Genomic DNA, 20,152 nt, shown 5'->3' with positions numbered 1-20,152 from the left:
CGAGCGAGTCCTGAAACAACCCTGGAATAAAGCCTTTTTGTATGTAGAGCCCTCCAAAATACCAGCCGCGTTCATGTGCCACTGCTTCTCTTCTCTTACTGTAAAAAAAAAAAAAAAAAAAAAAAAGGAAGAAAAAAAAAATATTGTGCATTTTATTGAGGACAGTGTAGATGCTTTGTTGGTGAGCTGAGCTGACAAAGATGCATTTATTATCACCTCAGAGCTATAAGGAACTACAGTAATTCTGCACAACTTATGCATTCTAGTCAATCTCCTGTATTGCTTGAAAAGATGCCTTCAGTGTAATTCTTGGAGTTGTCTTTGCTTGTTGCCTAAAATGCACAGATGAAGGTGAGTTCATTCACAAATAGAATTTTAACAGCTGTAGATTTTTTTTTGTGATGAAATCTAAAATATTTGTCATTGTCCTCAGTTCATGAAGGAATAAAGTTAACCCATCACCTCCCTGTCTGGTCCTGATGACAGAAGGGAGGGATGCAGAGTGATGGGAGGTGGGGGGCGGGGGCGGCGGTGGTGTCAGGCAAGGCAGGGAGAAATTTCTTTATTTTATTTTTTATTTTTTTGTTATCAGGGGAGTGCTCAAGATAGCCTCGGTGGAGCGTTTAAAATGGATGGAGTCTTTTATGAGCAACACAAGGAGGTGTTGTCAAATTTTAGTCCAGGTTTGATTTTTGTCAGTTTCGTCATTATCACAGAGCACCGTTATCAGGCTGATTTGAAGATGAGATGGGAAAGAAAAAAAAAAAAAATCACACTGAATGTCTCCTCTGATAATTTGTCACGTTGACTTACATGATTCCAGCCATCACTCAGAAGTGAGTGCAGGTCTGCGTCTATATTCTGTTGTTAGGTGATAGATTTTGTGAGGTGGGTCATCGCTCAGTTTTAATTGACATATTATTTATAATATTTTTTACAAGTGACGTGCCAGTTAAACCTCTCGTTTGATTGAAGCTGCTTAATTTGTCATCAGCTCTATCAGCAGATCTATAATTTTTACATTTGAAAACGCATGCGAGCCAATAAAAGCATCAGTATGTAGAACAGAGGAGAGCCGGTGGTGGTGTGCAGGGAAAAAGCAACACTCTCCCATGACAACTCCAATAACCCTGTCAATACCAGAGAAGTTACTAAATTGAGTAGCATGTGTGGTTAAGGTGTCAAAACACTTTCAAAAGGTTAAACAAGTTCGATTGTAGCTCATTACGCAACCTTGAGTTTCATCTCCCACTGCACCGCACACACGTCCACACAAGCTGTTGTCTACACAGTTAATTCATATCCAGTAATGCAACCTGCACTTTCTACATACCATAATACCTTAATTAATAAGGACATTCTTGTGGAATAATTATGGATGTTGCTCATCTGACATAACATGATGTTATGAAAGATTTACACATAGAGACAGTCTAAGTCTAATGTAAACCTGTCCCCAGCGTTACATTACTCCCTGCAGAGCTGTAGTTAATTAACATTATGCCAGACTCGCATGATGGTGTCCTCCCCCAGAACAGTAAATCCTTTAAGTGAAGTTTATTGTATTGATTTTCCGTAGAAAACTTTCAGATTCTTCTGTTCCAAGTGTTCAGAACAGAAAGAAAGACAGTTTGTTCCCTTCTCCTCTTTACATTCTCTCATCTTCAATATTTCAGACCGAAGCTGGAGGGGAAAAAAAAAAAAGAAACACACACAGAGACACACAATGTGCCCTTGTGAGGGATCATACTCTTCTGAAAAACCAAACAGTCTGACAGTGTTTCCTTCATCTGGCTGCTTAATGTGCGCCACGGTAAAATAAGCCCCGGTGAGTAATCAAGGAGAAGGAGGAGTGGGCATGGAAGGGACAGGAGAGGCTGGAGAGTGGGGTAAGAAACAGGGGAGAAAGGAATGTATACAGCGCTGGGCTGGCTAAGCTGTAAAAACTGTAACCCGAGTGTCTCCGCTGGATCAGATATCAAGGAAAGTAGAGGGAAATGAAAGCAGAGGAGAGGCAGAGGCAGAGGAGGAGAGAGGGAGCAGGGGAGTGGAAAAGTGGAGACGAAGGAGGAGGCAGAGGGAAACTTGGCGTGTGGATTCGGGAATTTTATCACGGTGTACTGTGACCTGCTCTGGTTTCTGCCCGCAAGGTATCCAGTTCCCACCATCATCATTACCACAAGCCCTGCTGGCCATGTCTGGGTCGAACTGGAGGGAAACAAGGGGGAAGAGAAAATAGAAACAGGATTTAAAAATGGTTTTGTATCAGCTGCTGAAAATGTGGCAGAGAAGTGTCAGCCTGTGAGCTGCATCTGCACCGAAGGTATTGTGAGTACGTCATGAGAACACCGCTAATTATCCTGCAGATTTTACATGTAAACTTGTTAGAGGGCAGACGCTCTGTAAAAACCACCATTTTGGATTAAACTGACCGATTCCAAAGGAGAGGGTGTTTTACTGCTGATGGCTTCTTCTTCTTGATTGTGTCAGTAAATATGTTTAAACATTAATATCATACAGTTGAACCTTCACAAGACAGCAAAGGTTTCAGGAGAGGCAGAGGGATTTAAAAAAGAATGACTCCAATAGCATTCATTTGCAATACAATAAATAACCACACACTGAGGTACCAGTTTATAAAGTACATGATGTACACCTAGCTACATCCAGTGCTGATGCATGAGGAAGATTAATGAATAAGATATAGGAAGAAACCTTTAAATACGCTGCAGTCACATTCAACAGCCCTGGCATTCAAAGTGACCCTGTGGTTGGCTCAGCGTCTCTCTGACAATATGATAAGCTTCATAAACGCAGAACTTATTACAGCCCCGATGTATTAGATTGCACTGAATGAGGGTATGTACAGTAATGAAGTGGACACTCAATGTTAGAGGTGGCAAACTCCCGTCTGCTTCTCAAGGTAAAGAGCCGCTTAACGCAGCACCTCTTCTGAGAGCTACAGACACCGTATTAATAAAGCTTTAACTCAGAGGAACAAATCTGTGACACGGTGCAGACTTGTGTGAGGTGATGGCAAAAATGAAGTGTGATCTGTGTATGGCAGTGGATAAATTCATAAAATCGGGGGTTAGGTATCTCATATACAGTGACAGGATCAGCGATATAAGTAAAATTTGAAGGTAGCACAAGTACTAAACAGTCACAAAGTCAGCAAAGTGTTTCAGTAATTCCAGTTGCGGTTTCTATGTGCTGTTAACTGACATTAGTCACTAAAAGCTCCCACACTACAGATCAACTATAGCTGTAGTGACAAACCCCTGAGTGTATTGAACTGAGCAAGAGTGTGTTTTATTGCTTATGAATTCAATTTTCATTTGTAAAAGAAAGACTGTTTCTTCTGTTTTAAAAGCAGCATTTAATTATCTTGGGTCACTTCATGGCTTTTTGCAATGACTCCTCCACAGTCAGTTCTCGCCGTCTTTATTATTTATTCAGTCTGTTCACCTCCGCCGCTACTGATTTGTTGTAAGGATGCATGATATTGGATTTTTGATGATGTCTGAATTGCTGATATTTTCCAACTCGTTTTGCCTGATGAGTGCAAATATTTTTTTCGATCTAATTGCAGAGAACATCAAGCGTCGCCCGTCTTGGAATTAACACATCATTACAAAATGCAATATGAATCTTAAAGTGCTTCAACGTACATGTAAAACGTGTCATATGTATTTTTATGCAACGTTCTCAAACAAAACCGACATTATCTGTCTGTCAGTGTTGAAATTTGGTGGATGCGAATATTTCACAAGTTTTTATCGGCTGATCAAGATGACAATGCTGATATCGTTGTGCATCCTTAATTTGTTTAAACAAAAAAAGAAGACTGTTTAGAGCCCCTAAAGGCCCTAATACTGTGGCTACCTGTTAGCAGAGTGGTCAGACCACATGGGTGCTGATGCCTGATGGAAGTCCCTGATTCAGATCATGTCTGGTTGGACCATTTGCTACACATCACTCTCATATTTCCTGTCTCTGTCTACTGTCTCTAGCAAAAAGGGCCCAAAACAATAATAATGATAATAAAATACTGCAATGTGCACTGGATGCACTATCGTCATTGTTCTATTCCTAAAGTGGGATAAAAGGTTTATTCCAAGGTCGATGTCACAAAAGGGGCCACAGTCTCACTGACACTGCAACAGTTTGTCACTTTTGGGGAATCTGTGTGTCTCGTAAGTTTCAGGGATTTAAATTTTCGTCCACATTTGATGCACTATTTTACATTTTCACAGTTGAATACGACTGATAATCTGACTGATAATCTGAACTGCTATCTTTACCTCTGTGTTTGTATGTCAGGTTGGGTAGCTGGGTTCGATCCTAGTCCGGTTTAACAGTGTTGCTGAGACGACTCCTGCTGCTTTCACGTTCAGTAATCCTCTCAGAAAGATGCTCCAGATCCTAAAAGCCTGTTCTCAACCAGGTACCGTCCCCTCTGAATAGAACAAACGGGGGGGACAAAGAAGCGCGTTCGGAAGTTTTTCCTGGAGAAACACTCCATGTCAAATCTGTTATTTTTCACCAGTGGGTTAGTTTATAACAATATCCAGCAGCGGGTGGGCCCTGAGGCATTTAATCTCATTTTTTTAAAGTCAGACTTTCAAATTTATGCTGTAGAAGATAATCCACCTTGTTCATGGCAACCACAGTTAAGCTGGTCTTTAAAAGAAATAGTATCTCCAGCCAACTACCAGCAAGGCAATTTTTTTGTGCGATTTGTGCCATCCGCTTTCATTGGAAAAGGCTTTGGCGAGGCGTATTATTCTTTTGTGACACTCTTGAAATTATGAGCATGGAGTTATCCCCACAGAGCAGCCTTTCAATCCAAGTGCAATTAAAAATTATTTATTCTTCGCTAACCTTGCAGTAAATGGTCGAAGAGTAATTAATGATAGCAGAAGAGGAATTTTTGACCCATGTCTTCTACATAATATTTGTTTTCTGGCGATTATGAATGTCCTGTGCAGATTTAAGGAAAATGCAGGTAACCAGGATAATGGATTCAGGTGTTGTTTTGCAAAAGGTCACTGAGAGCTAACAGCATCTTTAGGAATGATCCCATGATTATTGAGTTCATAAAAATCTCTGCAGTATATGTCAAGATATTTTGCTCTAGACAAAAATCCTGCCCAGACAGATAGAGCAACCTCTTGGTGATGCTTTTTTTGTGAACTTTTTCTTTTTAACTTGATGCATTAAATTCTTTGGCAGCTTTGTTTATGAGCCAAACTTCCAGTTGACCTCAGTTTTGTTCGAGGCTGCTTGCGATGAATAAAGCGGATTTGGTCCGAGTTAAACCAGATAAAAAGGCCGTACATCCAGTGTAACATATAGACATCTGTAGCTGCCTGTGTGCCTCTTCCTCCTCCCCAGCAAAGCCAGAGCCTAAGTTGGTGCCTCTGCTTTGATGAGCCGCCAACAAGGATTAGATTTCCACTCTTAATAATACTCCCACTTTCTCAAAGTAGTAGGGTGACACAGAGGACAGGATGGTAGGAAGGAAAGGGAGACACAGAGAGATGCTGTGTTTTTGTCTCCGTGATGTGGTTATTTTACAGCTACATCCGTTTTACTCGGGAGTGCATTCAGGCTGGGTTATGCTCCAACTCATTTGTTCAAAAGGAGGATTTTCTCCTGGATGATTTTTTCTTCTCAAGGTTTCATCCCTGCAGTTGCGCTAATTGCTGCACTTGTGCGTGCCAACGTGTGCATGTTGAGTCTGTCAGAGCTCTGCCTCTTTTCAGCTGATTGTTATGTAAGCCGATGCCCATAAATATGACATATAGTTTTTATTATTTATATAAGACGAGCGATGATGGAGAATTATCTGCCGCTCTGTTTATATATCATGAATTGTCAAATTCGAACATTTTTATTAACTACTTAGAAAATTGTGTGGGCAGTATATTTTCCCTGAATGCAGTGTGTGGAGGGCTCAGAACCATACGTACAGTAAAGCAACACATTCCAGTCTCATACCAGAATGTGTAATAGCTGCACTGGTTCACAGAGCAAAACATATTTTTAAGAAGGCAGTGAAGTTGTGAGATGTTTTTTAGGGAATATTCTTGTGGTGGGATGATCACCTCAGCAGCCTAAAACACGGAGCATCGTGATGAGCATTTGCATGGGTGTGTTGTAACCCAAACTACAATCTTTTCCTAAACCTAAGCAAAAGCAAACAGTGAGTTAAAATGATAAAAATCTGTGATGGAAAACTGTCGAAAACAGTGACCAAAAACTATCGTGGCTAAAGGAAAGTGAAAACTGTGACTAAAAACAACAGAAACCTGCAACAGAAAACAGTGACTAAAAATAGTAGAAACCAACAATAGAAAACATAGAATAATTATTTTAAAAAAGACATTAAACAGCTGCTGAAAATGACAGAAAGCAATAATAGAAAACCGTGACAGTAACCAGTTGCAGCGACTTAAAACTAACATAAACAGCAAATGAAAATGCAGCAAAATGTAAAAATAATACTCCAGTCTCCTGGGTCAGAGTCCTGTTTTTGGTTAACAGCAGTGTGACTCTTCCAACCTCCTCGTGTGGATTTTGTTGCCCTTTTTATGGGAAAAGTGAAAAAAATTCACGAGTCAGTTGATGTAAAGCTTGCCAGTCATGACGACACGGATGCCAAGAAATGAGTAGGTTAAAACATATAATGCGTCTCAAGCTTTAACAGCCTTTGCTGTGAAACAAAAGTGTTTTGTAATGTGGGCCAATGTAGCTGTTACACATTTTGGTATGAGACATGAGGCACTAAAACAATTAGTCATTTAATCAATTAGAAAATCAACAGGAAAACAATCAGCAGCTGTTTTGCTGAGTGATTATTCATTTCAGTCATTTTTTTTTCATGTGAACACTAAAGTAAAACAATCACTGCTTTCAGCTTCTTATTTGTGTATCATTTGCTTTGTTTTCTGTGATTTCAAAATGATTATGCTTTTGGTTTTGACTGCTGGTTATACAAAACAAAACATATAAATACATCACTTTTTATTCTCCACATATTCATTGGTTAAAAGAGAAAATAATCAGCACACTAATCTGTAATAAAAAATAATAAATAGTTGCAGCTCTAATTGACTACATCCTCTTAATGTGACCCACACTAATGTGAAATCTAGAAGGTGGTAAAAAAAGAAACAAAATGGAAAGAACATGCAGCCAGAGCACAGAACGGCCAGAAAACGTGTTCACAGGGTGTCTGTACGGGTGACAACACGGTTGTGTATATAGCTGTCAGAACCTAACTTTAGCTCTGCTCAGGACGCGCTACTAAATCTGTCTTCCAGGAACCTTCAGGCAGAGAGAGCACTGCTGTCACTCATCATTGTTCAAGCAGAAGTGTTGTTACATCTGCGAACACGAGCTGTCCTCATTAACAGCCTTCACTGCTTTAACCACCATTTTTAAAACCCTCTGTGGCAAAAACATGCAGAGATTATAAGTGCTTGGATTAGACTTTAATTACTGTAAATAATCACTGCAAATCCTGTCATTGTTGAATACTGATGCTGTCTAACCTTGAAGTCCAAGGCTCCAGATGTTCGCTCTCACGCGTCTCGCGCGCCTCAAACCCTCCTGCAGATATATTACGGGCATGTTTGGCGTTTCTCGTCACCACAACAAGGTGCTTTGACTTCACCTGTCATCGACTCGAACTGTGCCCTGCACCTTTGTGCCACATTTACCCACTGACCACCCCACCACAGTGGTATTTCATAACAGACAGATCAATAGCTGCTGTCGTTCTTCATTAATAATGCCCTCCCAGCATTTAGACCATCTTCTAACCGTGGCACTGGCACTTCTGCGCGGAATAGCAGAAACTATATGCTCTGTATAAACAAAGCACACGGAGGAAAAAGTGATCCGAGAGCAGCGCTACTACTCTGAGATACAAATACGACACATCATGAATTTCTCTCCAAAATGCTTAGAAATGGAGCAAATGTGCTGACGAAGCAGGAGAAAATCTGCCTCTGTCACTCCTATGCTGTGCCACAGTGTCTCAAATATGCAAAGAGATACTTCTGCCTCAGTTTAAACAAGTGTGTGTGTGTGTTTGATTGTGTGTGTGCGTGTGTGTGGGGGCTCATTCCCACTCGTGTATCCCTGACTATTATACCACTGTAAGCAATATCCAAACTGCTCTTTGTGTTGGTGCACTGTTGATTGAATTTGTATCAAGTAATTGAGTCAGTGGACCAACCTGTTGTCTTCATGCTCAGCGTCCACCAGGCTGCAGTGTGTCGGCAGCCGTTCGAGCCATCTCTTTCTTTTCGTTTTAACAGCTGCAAAGGGCATTTTATCGTGAAAACACACCAGCCCACCTCCACGGAGACCTTGTAGATTCACTTTATTTGCTCAAATTAAATTCTGTTTTCAGGTACGGTCACTTTTCCACCCACAGGAAAACACGAATCGACACTTCAGAGCTGCCTCCAGCACTCTCTCCTGAGAAATGTGGACTTACCACAGTTTCTCTCTCGTCTCTTTGCTATGAAACATCACACGCAGCCGTAGCTGATAGACATGAACCTGCAGTGTGCAACGCATCGATACCTCATCATCCTACATGATTACTGGATGTTTAAATACCTTTCAAGTACGTTTTTCTTTCATTGAGTGCAGCTTTAAATTGGATATGAATGTGTGAGTTGTTTCTCTTTATTGCAAACCTGACATTGCTCTCAGAAGCAGTCGAGGAGATGTCAATACGTTTTGTTGCTTTGCTTTGCATAGCTAAGTATCAAAAACGAAAGAAGAGAATCTTACACCTGATAGCGGCTGCCCTTTTAATTTGTGTTTCTGTGTCAGACAACAAATGCACATAATATAAGAGTAACTATAGATCAGAGTCAGATGTGCTGGGTGGCACTGAACCACTTCAACATGATCACTCTGGCTCTGACATATCGACAGGAGCTGTTTGTAATTGACATTTAACTGCTTGATGAAGTGACTGATGAGTGACGGCTGCTGCCACGATGAGATAATGAACAGAGCAAAGTGGGATCGGCTATAAAATAATGAACCGACTCGGGTCCCGTCTATTTGAACTGGAGCAACGTGCTGCTCAGTACGTTCAGTTTGTCCTTGCAAACCTGTAATATGACTCGACAGGCTTTTGTTATGTGTTAACTGACAAGGATCCATACCTCGGTAGTCCAAATTTAAACTCAAAGTGTGTTATTGTTATGAGAAAATTGCAATGGCAATTGTCTGAAATATTTGGAAAAATCCCTTCAGAGTGCCAGTGTTCCCTCTAAGCTGATAGTTTAGTGACCTGTGACTAATATTTCATCACACAGACCAAATAATTATGGCTGATTCATCCTCAGCAACTGCCGAAGTCTGTTTCCAGAAAGAACATTTTCATCTATGTTTTAGAGTCAAATGATAGCTGAACCATTTACCATGGCTTACGGTTCAGTGAGCAGACGCTTCTGGGAATGTTCCAGCTGAGAGGTGCATGGTGATAATGGGCTGTATGCATTAGCAGGGTTATGGTTTTGTTTTGAGTACAGTGTTTATTGACTGTGTTGCGAGAGGCTGTTATGGAGGAAATACTTTAATGTTTCACCTGCGTGGAGTTTTATAAATTCACATTCTCATACCTGCGCTCGCTGTCTGCATAACATTCTGCACTGCCGTGCTGCTGGAGACTGTGAAGACTTTCCTGCTTTGCTGGAAGCAACTTGAGTGGCACTCTGTCACAACACATGGCATATATTGTTTACTGGACCGTGACATTTCCTTTAAGTTTCCCTCCAGTGAAAATCAAGTTTTTAACCTTGTTAACATGTCCATATACTGTTTTTTTTTTTTATATGCCGGGTGACACATCACGAGTGACATAAGCAGTCGATGCCATAGCTGAGCATTTCCACCTTGCAACAACATTGTACTGATGGCAATCTTCTGGGGTTTAACATGTAACAAACCTCATGAATCTATCCTGTCAACTTGCAGAGTTGGATTTTCTGTATTGTGCTCCTCTTCAGAGCAGCTGTAGATGAGCTGGTGTGCTCAAGCTGCAGTGAGCAGCGGAGGGGAACCAATGGTGTAGTTACATCTAAGCCATTATTAATCAGGAAGGGAGTTTTTTTTTGTGGCAAAAAAAATCTTATTATGTAACTTTGAAACACAGAGATGGGTTTTTAGGGGTTTTATCAGCACCCAGAGATGGACTTGAACTGTGAATGATTATTTACTGATCAGTGACAAACTGTAATGTTAACTGACTCTGTGTTTTTACTGCATTGTGAATCACTGTGATGTGTTCTTGATATCCACAAATTTACTCTTAGTTGTGTCGTGGATCCATCTTAATATTTACCATTTAAATATTAAAAATCACTTAGAGTAACAGTCTGGCATTCTGAAAAATATTCGTCTCCTCTGTCTTGCCAAGAGTCGATGAGAATGTCAATGTTACACTTGCGTTTGTACAAATATGAAGCTAAAGCCAGAAGGAGATTAGCTTAGGTAAGCATTAGGGTGGGAAACAGGAGCAAAGAGGAAGCCAATAACAAAATCCACCTACCGGTTCCTCTAAAAGTCACTAATCACTACAGCAAGTCTGTTTATTTTTTTTATCGGTGCAAAAGTGTGTGTGTGTCAGTGTGTTATTGCTAAAAACATCTCCTGGCAGCAGCTTTACATGGAAGGCACAGATGTAAAACTGGTATTGAACGTCTCATCCATGGCTCAGCAGGAGAGGGCAGCTTCTTCTAGAATACTGAACATTTGATCATTTGATCAGTCCAAAAAAAGAAGGAAGCCACTGGAATTTATTCAGAGCTCTAGTGGAGATCACAAAGTTTCCAAAGACACTAAATATGCCCGGTTGATTTTTATGTAAATGTGTACAAAATAATGCAAAAGACACTGAACATATTTTAATTTGATTAAATACTGCATCTATAAGTTACATGGAATGAATATTTTTTTCACTCAATGTGGGATAAGGTGGTTTAAAAAAATGTTAAAGCTACATAAAAGGAAACCAAAATGAAAGAACTCTGAGGTAACTGAGAATGAAAACTTCTACCATAAAGTAAATACATCAAAATGAGTTATTAGAGGTAAATACACTATCTCAGCTCCAACCATACGACATATTATAGTTCGACAACAGCCCTGACACAAAAATATGGATAATCTTCTGTGTGTTGTAGGTTTCCTGAGCATGGATGAATCAGTGTCTGGCCCTGTGCTATTTCAGTGATGCAGAGAAAACATTTTCATCCAATCTGTAAGAAAGAGTTGAAGATTGAAAATGCCAGCATCAAAGAGCCATGCATCAATGCCTTATCTGTGCTGTTACTGTCTTTACTGTGCTGTGGTTACTGTTTTACTGTAATGTGATACATTTTCTGTGTGGGTTAGTGTGCTGTGATGGGGTTCCCGTTCTCTTTATTACACTCTGATAAGATCCTCCTCTTTTATTGTGCTGTGATAGGGGCCATTAGTTCAGCTGGATGCACACTGCAGCGTTTGGACAGGAGTTCGCCCCAATTAGGTTGACCCGTACTTATGAAGAAGACCTGGAGGGAAAAACCTACATTGTGGATTTTCTCTGAGAACAGCTTTAAATTTTGAATGGGATCACAATTTCTTTGCCTAATTAGTTGAAGAAATGTGTTATTGTGGACAAAACTAAAGAGCTAGTCAAGGTCTCAGGAGAGGCACAACAAATTCAACAAAATACCAGAATTTTGCATTAGCTTTTGTACCAAGTGACCTCAAACCTCATTTATCTTCATTCTGCTCCAAATTTTAACATATTACCTTGGGTAACATTAATATTTCATGTGATTTTTTCAAAAGTTACTCACCTTTAACTAGGTACGATTTGACTTTTACTACATCACTGCTCATTAGTATTGTAAGCCCGTCTGCCGCGACGCTCTGTGTATTAATGTCAACATTAAAGCAGATTACACTGTTATTTTTCAGCCTGACTGATTTCTGTATGTGGAGCTTTGTCGTGGGTCTCACCAGCCTTCTGTTTGTGTTGCAGAGTTTTGCAGAGAACACCATGAATGAGTTGCTGGGCTGGTACGGCTACGACAAGGTGGAGCTGAGAGACTCTGACAACCTGGAGATCGGGGAGACGCCACAGCACATCTCTGTCCTCAAAGGTACAGGAATCTAACATACAGCATGCCATTTTGGTGCTGCTTCTTCTTCCAAAGCACCGTACAGTGAACTGTGTTCAATGCCTGACTGCCTGGTCTGCTTCATTATCAATCATGTGATCATTAAAGGCTAATGACACTTGTGTACATGTTAACTGCTCATGAAAGGATCATCAAACATGACAAATGCATGTCAGGAGTATGTTGACATGTGACTGTTGCACCACTGATTCAGATTCTCACTGTGAGTAGAGGAGTGTTCTACATACCTATACTTCCAAAGTTATTAATCACAGTTTTTAATCACATTAGCAGATGTATGTATGTTTGTGTTTGTCCTCATTTTTCTTAATATTTTCAAGAGTGTGGAGCTCAGTTGGAAAATTCCGTAAAACCAAATGAAGTTAGCACATTAAACAGTTGCCTCCATGACACATGAAGCAACGTTTAAATTCATTTTGAGTCTTCTGGTGTCTTCCTGACAAATCTAAGCTCAATGTTGTCTCTAAGATGCTCTATGAGTCCACCACCTTGCTGCTAACTTAGTCTGTCCAGGTTATGTAAAGTGAGATCATTAGAGGTTTTTCTCTGAAAACAGTTGCTTTCTGCAGCCAAAACAATCCTAATACATACCTAATACATTAAAGTGTCATCTTTGCAATCAAAACAAAGAGCTGATAGATGCTTAAGGAGAAGAAGCTGAGGGGAACTGCAGACATCTGATAATTCTGTGTGACTACATGTAGTTATGTTTACATCACATGTAGTTGTTTGGTTGTTCACCAATGTGAAATTATTAATTGATTGATCTTATTGAGATGTGACAGACAAATACCGAAGATTTCAAAGTGCGTTTGAAGGGGATTAACAGACATTTTTAAATCCCACCTTCAAAAAACAGACATGTTTTCTACATTTTCGGGATGTTAGGATCTCACATTATGGCAGGATTTTCAGTGTGTGCTGCTCATCAGTTGGGCAGTAAATGCTTTATTTTGCTTGATTTTTTTTTTCCGTCTAGAAAACTCGTTGCCAAAAATCCCAGCTTCAACAGAGAACAGCGAAGGCTCTCCTGATCGAGCCAACAGCTCGCAGTCCTTGCCAGGATCCAGGAACGGAGTCACAGAGCCCTCCACCACGCCGTCCACCTCCACGCCCAGCACCAAGGAGCATGGCAACCTGCCCATCATGGTCCCCATGATCCCCCCACCGCTGATCAAGCCCCCTGCAGGTAGAGAGCACTGATGCCTTTTTGGAGAGATTAGTGTAGGAGATTAATTGATAAGTAGTTTAGGCTTATACATATCCTTTTTTTTTTTTTTGTTAAGAAAACACTTAAACATGATGACTGCCAGAAAAAAAAAAAACAGTATCAAAATGTGCTCAAATGGGCAATCCAGCCTCCCTCTGAGCTGGTGTATACAGTTACAGCTGTTTTAGGCTTTTATGTTACCAACAAGGTTACATTTTAAATTTCCCTAAAAGATCAAGGTCATTTTCAGCCAGCACTGATTGCTGATGTATTCACCCAAATGCCTAACTACACACACACACACACACACACACACACACACGGATACTTATTTCTCCAGTCAGAAAGAAGAAATGTCATAGATTTCATCCACAGCTGTTCTCCAAACAGATTACTCTGCATTGAAGATACAAACCTACTTGCTGATTCTCCGGCACTTTGCATGAAAACTAAATGTTTATGCAGTGTTGAAAGTTTTGGGTCTTTGCAACGGCCAGAAAGCCTCTGTATCAGGCAGGGACAGGAGACTAATGAGCTAGCTACCTGCTGTACACCTTGTTTTTCTCCACCTGCCCAAGTGTCAATATTACCCCATCAACTCTCTGAGGAAATGTCCGTGTTCCTCGGCCAGACAGAGGGCTTCATTATCCCTTGCGTCTGCTGTGGACAGGAGGCTGGTACGCCCCGGCGGAGGGAGCGAGCCGCCTTGGCATCGCCCAAGAGGAGTCCCCACTGGCCCTGCCTAGGCGGGGAAACAGATGGCGCGGTCCCACTTAAAGCCCAGCACCAACTAACCAACCGGCCGACACCTCCTTCAACTCGTTCCCCCTCACCCCCACCTCCACACATACGCTGAATTATTCATGTGCCCCCGCAAAAACCGACAAAGGACCTTTTGAGGTGCAGGTACGGCGAACGACGGTGGCATTTAGTACGGAGGCTGCATAATTACTGGCATGTTTTTTCCCCCCCCTCATGCAGATGTGAGTGTTTGGAGATGAGCTTGTTAGGAGGTGCCAGGATGTGGGAAGGCAAAAACAACTCCACCTCAAGATGTCTCTTTGTATGAAAACGTTGAGATATTGTGAAAGATGTTGTGATTTCATATTGGCCTTCGATCCTGTTTATTATGCTGTGGTGCATGCATTTTTTCCAGCAATGCACAAACCCTGATCCACCCACCCAGTCAGCTTAGAATTAAGCTATTTCTTGTTTTTCTCTTATCACTGCAGTGGGCAGTGGCAGACACAAAAAGGCAGAGAGACTATGGGAATGAGACAGATCAGAGGGGAAGGAAAGACATAAAATATGCATGTTGGGTCCACTGTGCTGTCTTTAGGGCCCCAGGGAGTTATTCCCTTAATTGTGAGTTAGTCTTTACTTAAAATCTGATGGCCCTGTAGATCCATTAAGCTCCACAAGAGGTGAAAAGCCTGGCCAGCGTGCGATAAGGAGGTGAACGGAGGTGAAAGACTAATGGGCCTGCGTTTTTTCACCCTCACACCCGCGTATGGTCATAATGTGATAATTGGGAGATACTGGAGGGAATCTCGGAGGATCTCTCTCATTTCAACAGCGACGGCACTAAAAGCCCGCAGCTCATCATCAGCAGTCACAGTTTACCACAGAAGAGGCATTTCACTGTCACCGAGGGGCTGTTAAAATAATTTGTTGCCCACACTGACCACACAGCAACACTGCAGCTACATACAGTACATTTAGATGAAAGGTTAAACACGGGGCTGGATGTGCTGTTGTCAAAAACATGTTTTTGTGAGAATAGAGAGCAATGTAAGGGGGTCAGCTGCAGATTCACTTAGAAATTTTGTTGATGCTTAACACAAATCTTAAGAGACGGACAAGATCTGAGTGTTCTCTTTTTGTCTCTCAAATTCATAGTTTCGAATGCTTTCTCTCGGACTTTGTAAGCTGAACTTATTCCTGCCCTCCTACACAAGTCAAAGCCGCATTATCAGAGACACACACTTGCACAGAACTGAAAAAATATACTTACTGATAACTTGCTGCAGTCCACCTTTACTGCCAGAGCCCTGCAGCTAAAACACCCATTAACATGCAAATATGCACTCACAAACTCACAAAGCCAAACACTCCTGTAACAACCACTATTTGTCAGTTTGGTCTCTTGTATTTTCCTTTTTCATACTTTCATTTTATGTACTAACATCAGTTAACAGACTAACCGTCAGCATACAATTTAATGTATTCTGAACATCCTATAGATCTAATTTTTGTAAATTTACTATAACCTATTTTAAGTGAACTCCATCGTAAGCACTGCCTTGTTTTTAATGTGAATATTTGTTTGTCACTTTGACTGTCCTTGTGGGCTGCCTGCTGCATTTGTTTATGTATTTATTTTCTTTTTGGTTCTTTTCCCTCATGTATTTTAATTTTCTTCTCTTTCTTCCCTCTCTCTGCCCTGAGAGTGCCCTCATCATGAATAATTTGGGAATATATAAAAAAATTAAAGTGCGGTTTCACATTAAGTTTAGTGCTGGAGATCAGAGCAGTGTAAAAGGGAACAGGGCTCTTCCTAAAAAATTCTCTCAATAAATGCACTGTCTTGATAAACAAACCGCACCTAACTGACAATTTTGTTGGCACAAATTGCGAGTATAATTTCTACAGGAAACCGCACCTTCTGTCAGCGACTCCTGTGTCATCTTCAGCATCATCAGAGCGCATACTTGCATCCACTTCAGGCTCTCTAATACCCACAGAGCACAGCCACAAACAGGCTTTTTCCCATGTCCCAGGCTCATCCTGTTTGCCTACATTTACTCATGGCAGGGCTTCATTATAAATCCTACAGCGGTTTTGTGGCTTGAATCTTGAAAAGATTTAACCAGCCCAGCAGCTGGGCTTAATCAGGGGAATTAATGCCTTTTGGTCCGTGTGTGTAATACATCTAGTTACTGCATGCTTATTCTCTGCTATAGATTTTTTAATTTCTAAACCAACAGCATATATTGTAATCAGAAAGGGTAAGGCATTTACCACAGGCTCAATTTTGGCCGTGCTGTAAGCAGAAATGAAATTAATCTTAAAAAAACAGACTATAAATGTAGAGTGATCCTTCTCTTGGCCCTGACTGTGCAGAATGAAGGCCTGCGGTGTAAAGCACTACATCCTCACTATTGTGTTTTTTTTTTTTTTGTCTTCAGATGACGATGCATCCAATGTGCAGATCATGTGCGCCTGGTGCCAGAAGGTCGGCGTCAAACGCTATTCTCTGAGCATGGGGAGCGAGCTGAAGAGCTTCTGCAGTGAGAAGTGCTTCGCCGCCTGCCGCAGAGCCTATTTCAAGAGAAACAAGGTAAAATCCCTTCCTTCTCATCAGCTGGACTCTTTGAAATGCGATATTTTAGAGACTGCAAGCAGATTGTGTCCCAAATCTACGGGCAACCACATGTCGTCATCATCATCAATGAGGCCCATAGGAAGATATAATATTCACACTTCCAAAAATCTACTAAACCAGCATGAAATAAATTTAGATTTAGTAAGACCCTTGTGACCAAGAAGTGAATGACTGCTGGGCATAGGATGAAATAGCTGAAAAGCTTCTAATGTTTAAAGAAATTGTTCAACAGTTTGGGAAATACGCAACAATACTCACATCTGTGTGGTCGGCAGCTTGAGCTACAAGACAGCTACCCAATGACATGATACCATGGAATTGCTTATAAATAGCATGCAACTTAAGACACATTTCTTGTGTCATGTCTACACTTTTTAAGCTTTTAACATGTTATTTTGCTGTTTTAATGTACTACATAAAATGATTAAGACTGGAGGTAAAGCATAAGTTAAAGGAGACATTCGTCGGCACTTCATTGATGCGCCAAATGCCAAAAAAATTAATTCCAGTCGCATACAAACTGACAACATGCTATTCACGCGCCTTTACCAGGCTGCTCTCCAAAGTTCAGATATCTTACCTCTGGTTCACTTTTTACAACACAAAAAGCAGTGTGAAAATGGTTAAATGAGCATGTTTCCCAAAATGTCAAACGATTTCTTTAAGTTCGGGGAAAGTAAATAACTCTGCTTAACACGGAGTTGAGTGAGCTAACAACTTTGGTTATTTGCTGGCTCATGTTTAGGCAACTCACACAGTCTGGTTCAGTTGTACTCATGGTTAGTAGGTAAAATATTTGTTCTGACTTAACACAACTTAACACATGGTACAAAAATTGGTTTGCGTGAGTTGGAAAATTGAGCTCAGGTTTTTTGCTATGAGGACAAATATCCCAAGGAGAATGTTTTGAGTGAACTGATGCTCGGCTAAACACTTCAGAACTCCTGTTTTTTTTTTTTTTAAAACAACTAAAATAAACTATATATATATATATATATGCACTTTTAGAAAACTAAAAGATTTAGCACACCAACCAGCTACAATGTTACCACTAGCCAATAGCTACCTATAGCCAGCTTGATACTATAGTGTTTTTGCTAATGCTAATGCTATTTACATGCAAAACTGGTTAATTTATTTTGCACTGTTTATTTGTATATTAAAAGTGCACAAATGATCTATGTCTACTTAATTCTGTTGAGATATAAGTAATATTCAGAGGTCATTGTGCGTTTTATTGTCAAAAGCAGAGAATTAGCAATATGGCTGCCATAAAATGTAGCATCATCTGGAAGCCTTTTAAAAACATGCACCATTTCCTGTTTCTGACAGGGCTAAATGAAATTTTCATGACTTTTTAATAGTCTTTGTACTGTGAGAAGGGACTTTATCTGTTGTAGCTTCAGGAAATATCACCCCAAATTCTGACTCGTAACATCAAAAGGTCATTTCACTAATAACTCTATCATTACCGTTCAGGTTTGGCTTGAATACAAAATGGATAATAGCTGCATAATACTTTAATCCAAAAGACATTAGAAAATCATGAATTTTACCTCAAAGACACATTAGGGCGAGCGACTTCAAAATGCTCACTGTGGTGCGTAAGACGCAAGACAGCAAAATATAAAAGTGGTTATTGTGTTCTCATTTCCCCCCAGTGACTGTAGTTAAACAATCTCCTTTCTCTCTTGTACCAAAGCTGGGATATATAAGGAATTACGCCGTGAGTATGACGTGTTTTACTCTCCTGCTTGTCTGTCCTGAAGTCAGTTATTCATCCAAACATAATCACTTTTCAAGCACTGCACTGAAGCAGGAACCAGAGAGGCGTGCACTTAGAGTATGTCTGTTCATTTCAGTTAGTGAAATCCAATCCCTTTTTTTTCTGACACTTTTTTTCCCAAAGCATGAGAATCAAGCTGAACCTTGCGTCTATTGTACTGTTGCTCATAGTATGTTTTTCATTTTCTACCTTAACATTTTAGCTCATTTACCTTTATAGCAACTTCGTAGCTTTCATTGTTCTAAATGTTGAAAGGATGACAAATGATCTGGTGATGTCGAGGAAACCTCCGAGGAGAACATGTGACAGTTGCGAGAGCTGCAGAGCTTTATATGTATCAGATCAAAATGCAGCTTTTGAACTGGTTTTATTTTGATCTTTGAGCTCCAGAGGAGGTCCGAAAAAAAGCAGATACAGGTCTTTGCCATTTGGCACGCGGTAAAGTTGACAAGGCCGCCGCATATCAATCAGAAATCAATCAAGAAAGCTGTGAACATGACATCAAATAAAACGCTATTGTAAAGAAAACCCCATGCTCTAGATCTGTAGGCTCTGTTTAAAACTAAACAGAAATAAAAGGCAGTGCATGTACACAAAGGCAGTCAGCTTAAAAATATATATCCTATGATTATAAGACTACTCTCCTGGACATTGTGTAGAGTATATTTTTTAGTTTTTCAAATTAAGTTCTAGCCTAATTAGCACTACATTTAATTTTGACCTTATAATTAATGTGTTTCTGTCTATAGTGGAGCAACAACATATCTTGAAGAGTGGTGAGAACAGAACACAGAGAAAGAAGTCTCTCCCTGCTCTCTCCATTAACCTGCCCCACACTCTTGACAGAAATTTCAAAGCATCTCATCTCAGTGTGTCGACAGCTGCTCGTGCAAGCAACAGTTGTAGAAAAGTTCAAACTTTCAAATCCAAAGTGACAGAAGGGGTAATATTAGTCTTAGAGAAAATCTGACACAGAAACAGTCGACCTATTGTTTTGCTGTTACTTCAGCATAACCTACATTATAATACCCCTATTTCCAAAATACCTTAATAATGCACATTCCAACTGATTCATTACAGGATGATTCATTAATGCAATCAGTCTGCTGCTTTTTCAGAACTACTTCATGAGCTAAATTGCTTGATGCAATAATATTTAATTAAGTGTTCCACTTCACGATTTGCCCAACAAAGCATGTTAGCTGGTGCTGATTAGTGGCCTGTTGAAAATAAAGACATAATTGTATGGGGGTGAAAAAAGCCTTCCATAACTTCTTGTAAAGCTGTATATATTGTTTGCAAGGTCCATGTACTGAAACCAGAAAATTAAACTTCACCGTAAAAATACATACCATTACAACAGCTCTCTTTATTTCAATGTGGGATTTTAATGTTTTCTTATCTCATATAAGAGAAAACAGAACATTTTTAGCTTCCAATACACAATTTAAAAATGTATATATTTGGCATTTCTATATGCATTAAAGCTGCATAGATCGAGAACTATCTCTCTTTTTATTTCAAGAGAAATATTTTGGCATTTTTTT

The 20,152-nt window shown here is 40.2% G+C and overlaps 1 protein-coding gene across 1 annotated transcript in view; it reads left to right on the top strand.

The window, feature by feature from the left end:
- Window positions 1-20,152, top strand: part of sobpa (sine oculis binding protein homolog (Drosophila) a) — a 40,387-nt gene that overhangs the window by 1,149 nt on the left and 19,086 nt on the right. The window contains exons 2-4 of the mRNA XM_008301794.1: window positions 12,065-12,185; window positions 13,204-13,413; window positions 16,623-16,774. Coding sequence (XP_008300016.1) covers window positions 12,065-12,185; window positions 13,204-13,413; window positions 16,623-16,774 — 483 coding nt within the window. The remainder of the gene's footprint in view (window positions 1-12,064; window positions 12,186-13,203; window positions 13,414-16,622; window positions 16,775-20,152) is intronic.

Source organism: Stegastes partitus, unplaced genomic scaffold, assembly GCF_000690725.1.
Source record: "Stegastes partitus isolate 25-593 unplaced genomic scaffold, Stegastes_partitus-1.0.2 Scaffold36, whole genome shotgun sequence".
Taxonomy (NCBI): Eukaryota; Metazoa; Chordata; class Actinopteri; family Pomacentridae; genus Stegastes; species Stegastes partitus.
This window is presented reverse-complemented; position numbering and strand designations above follow the sequence as displayed.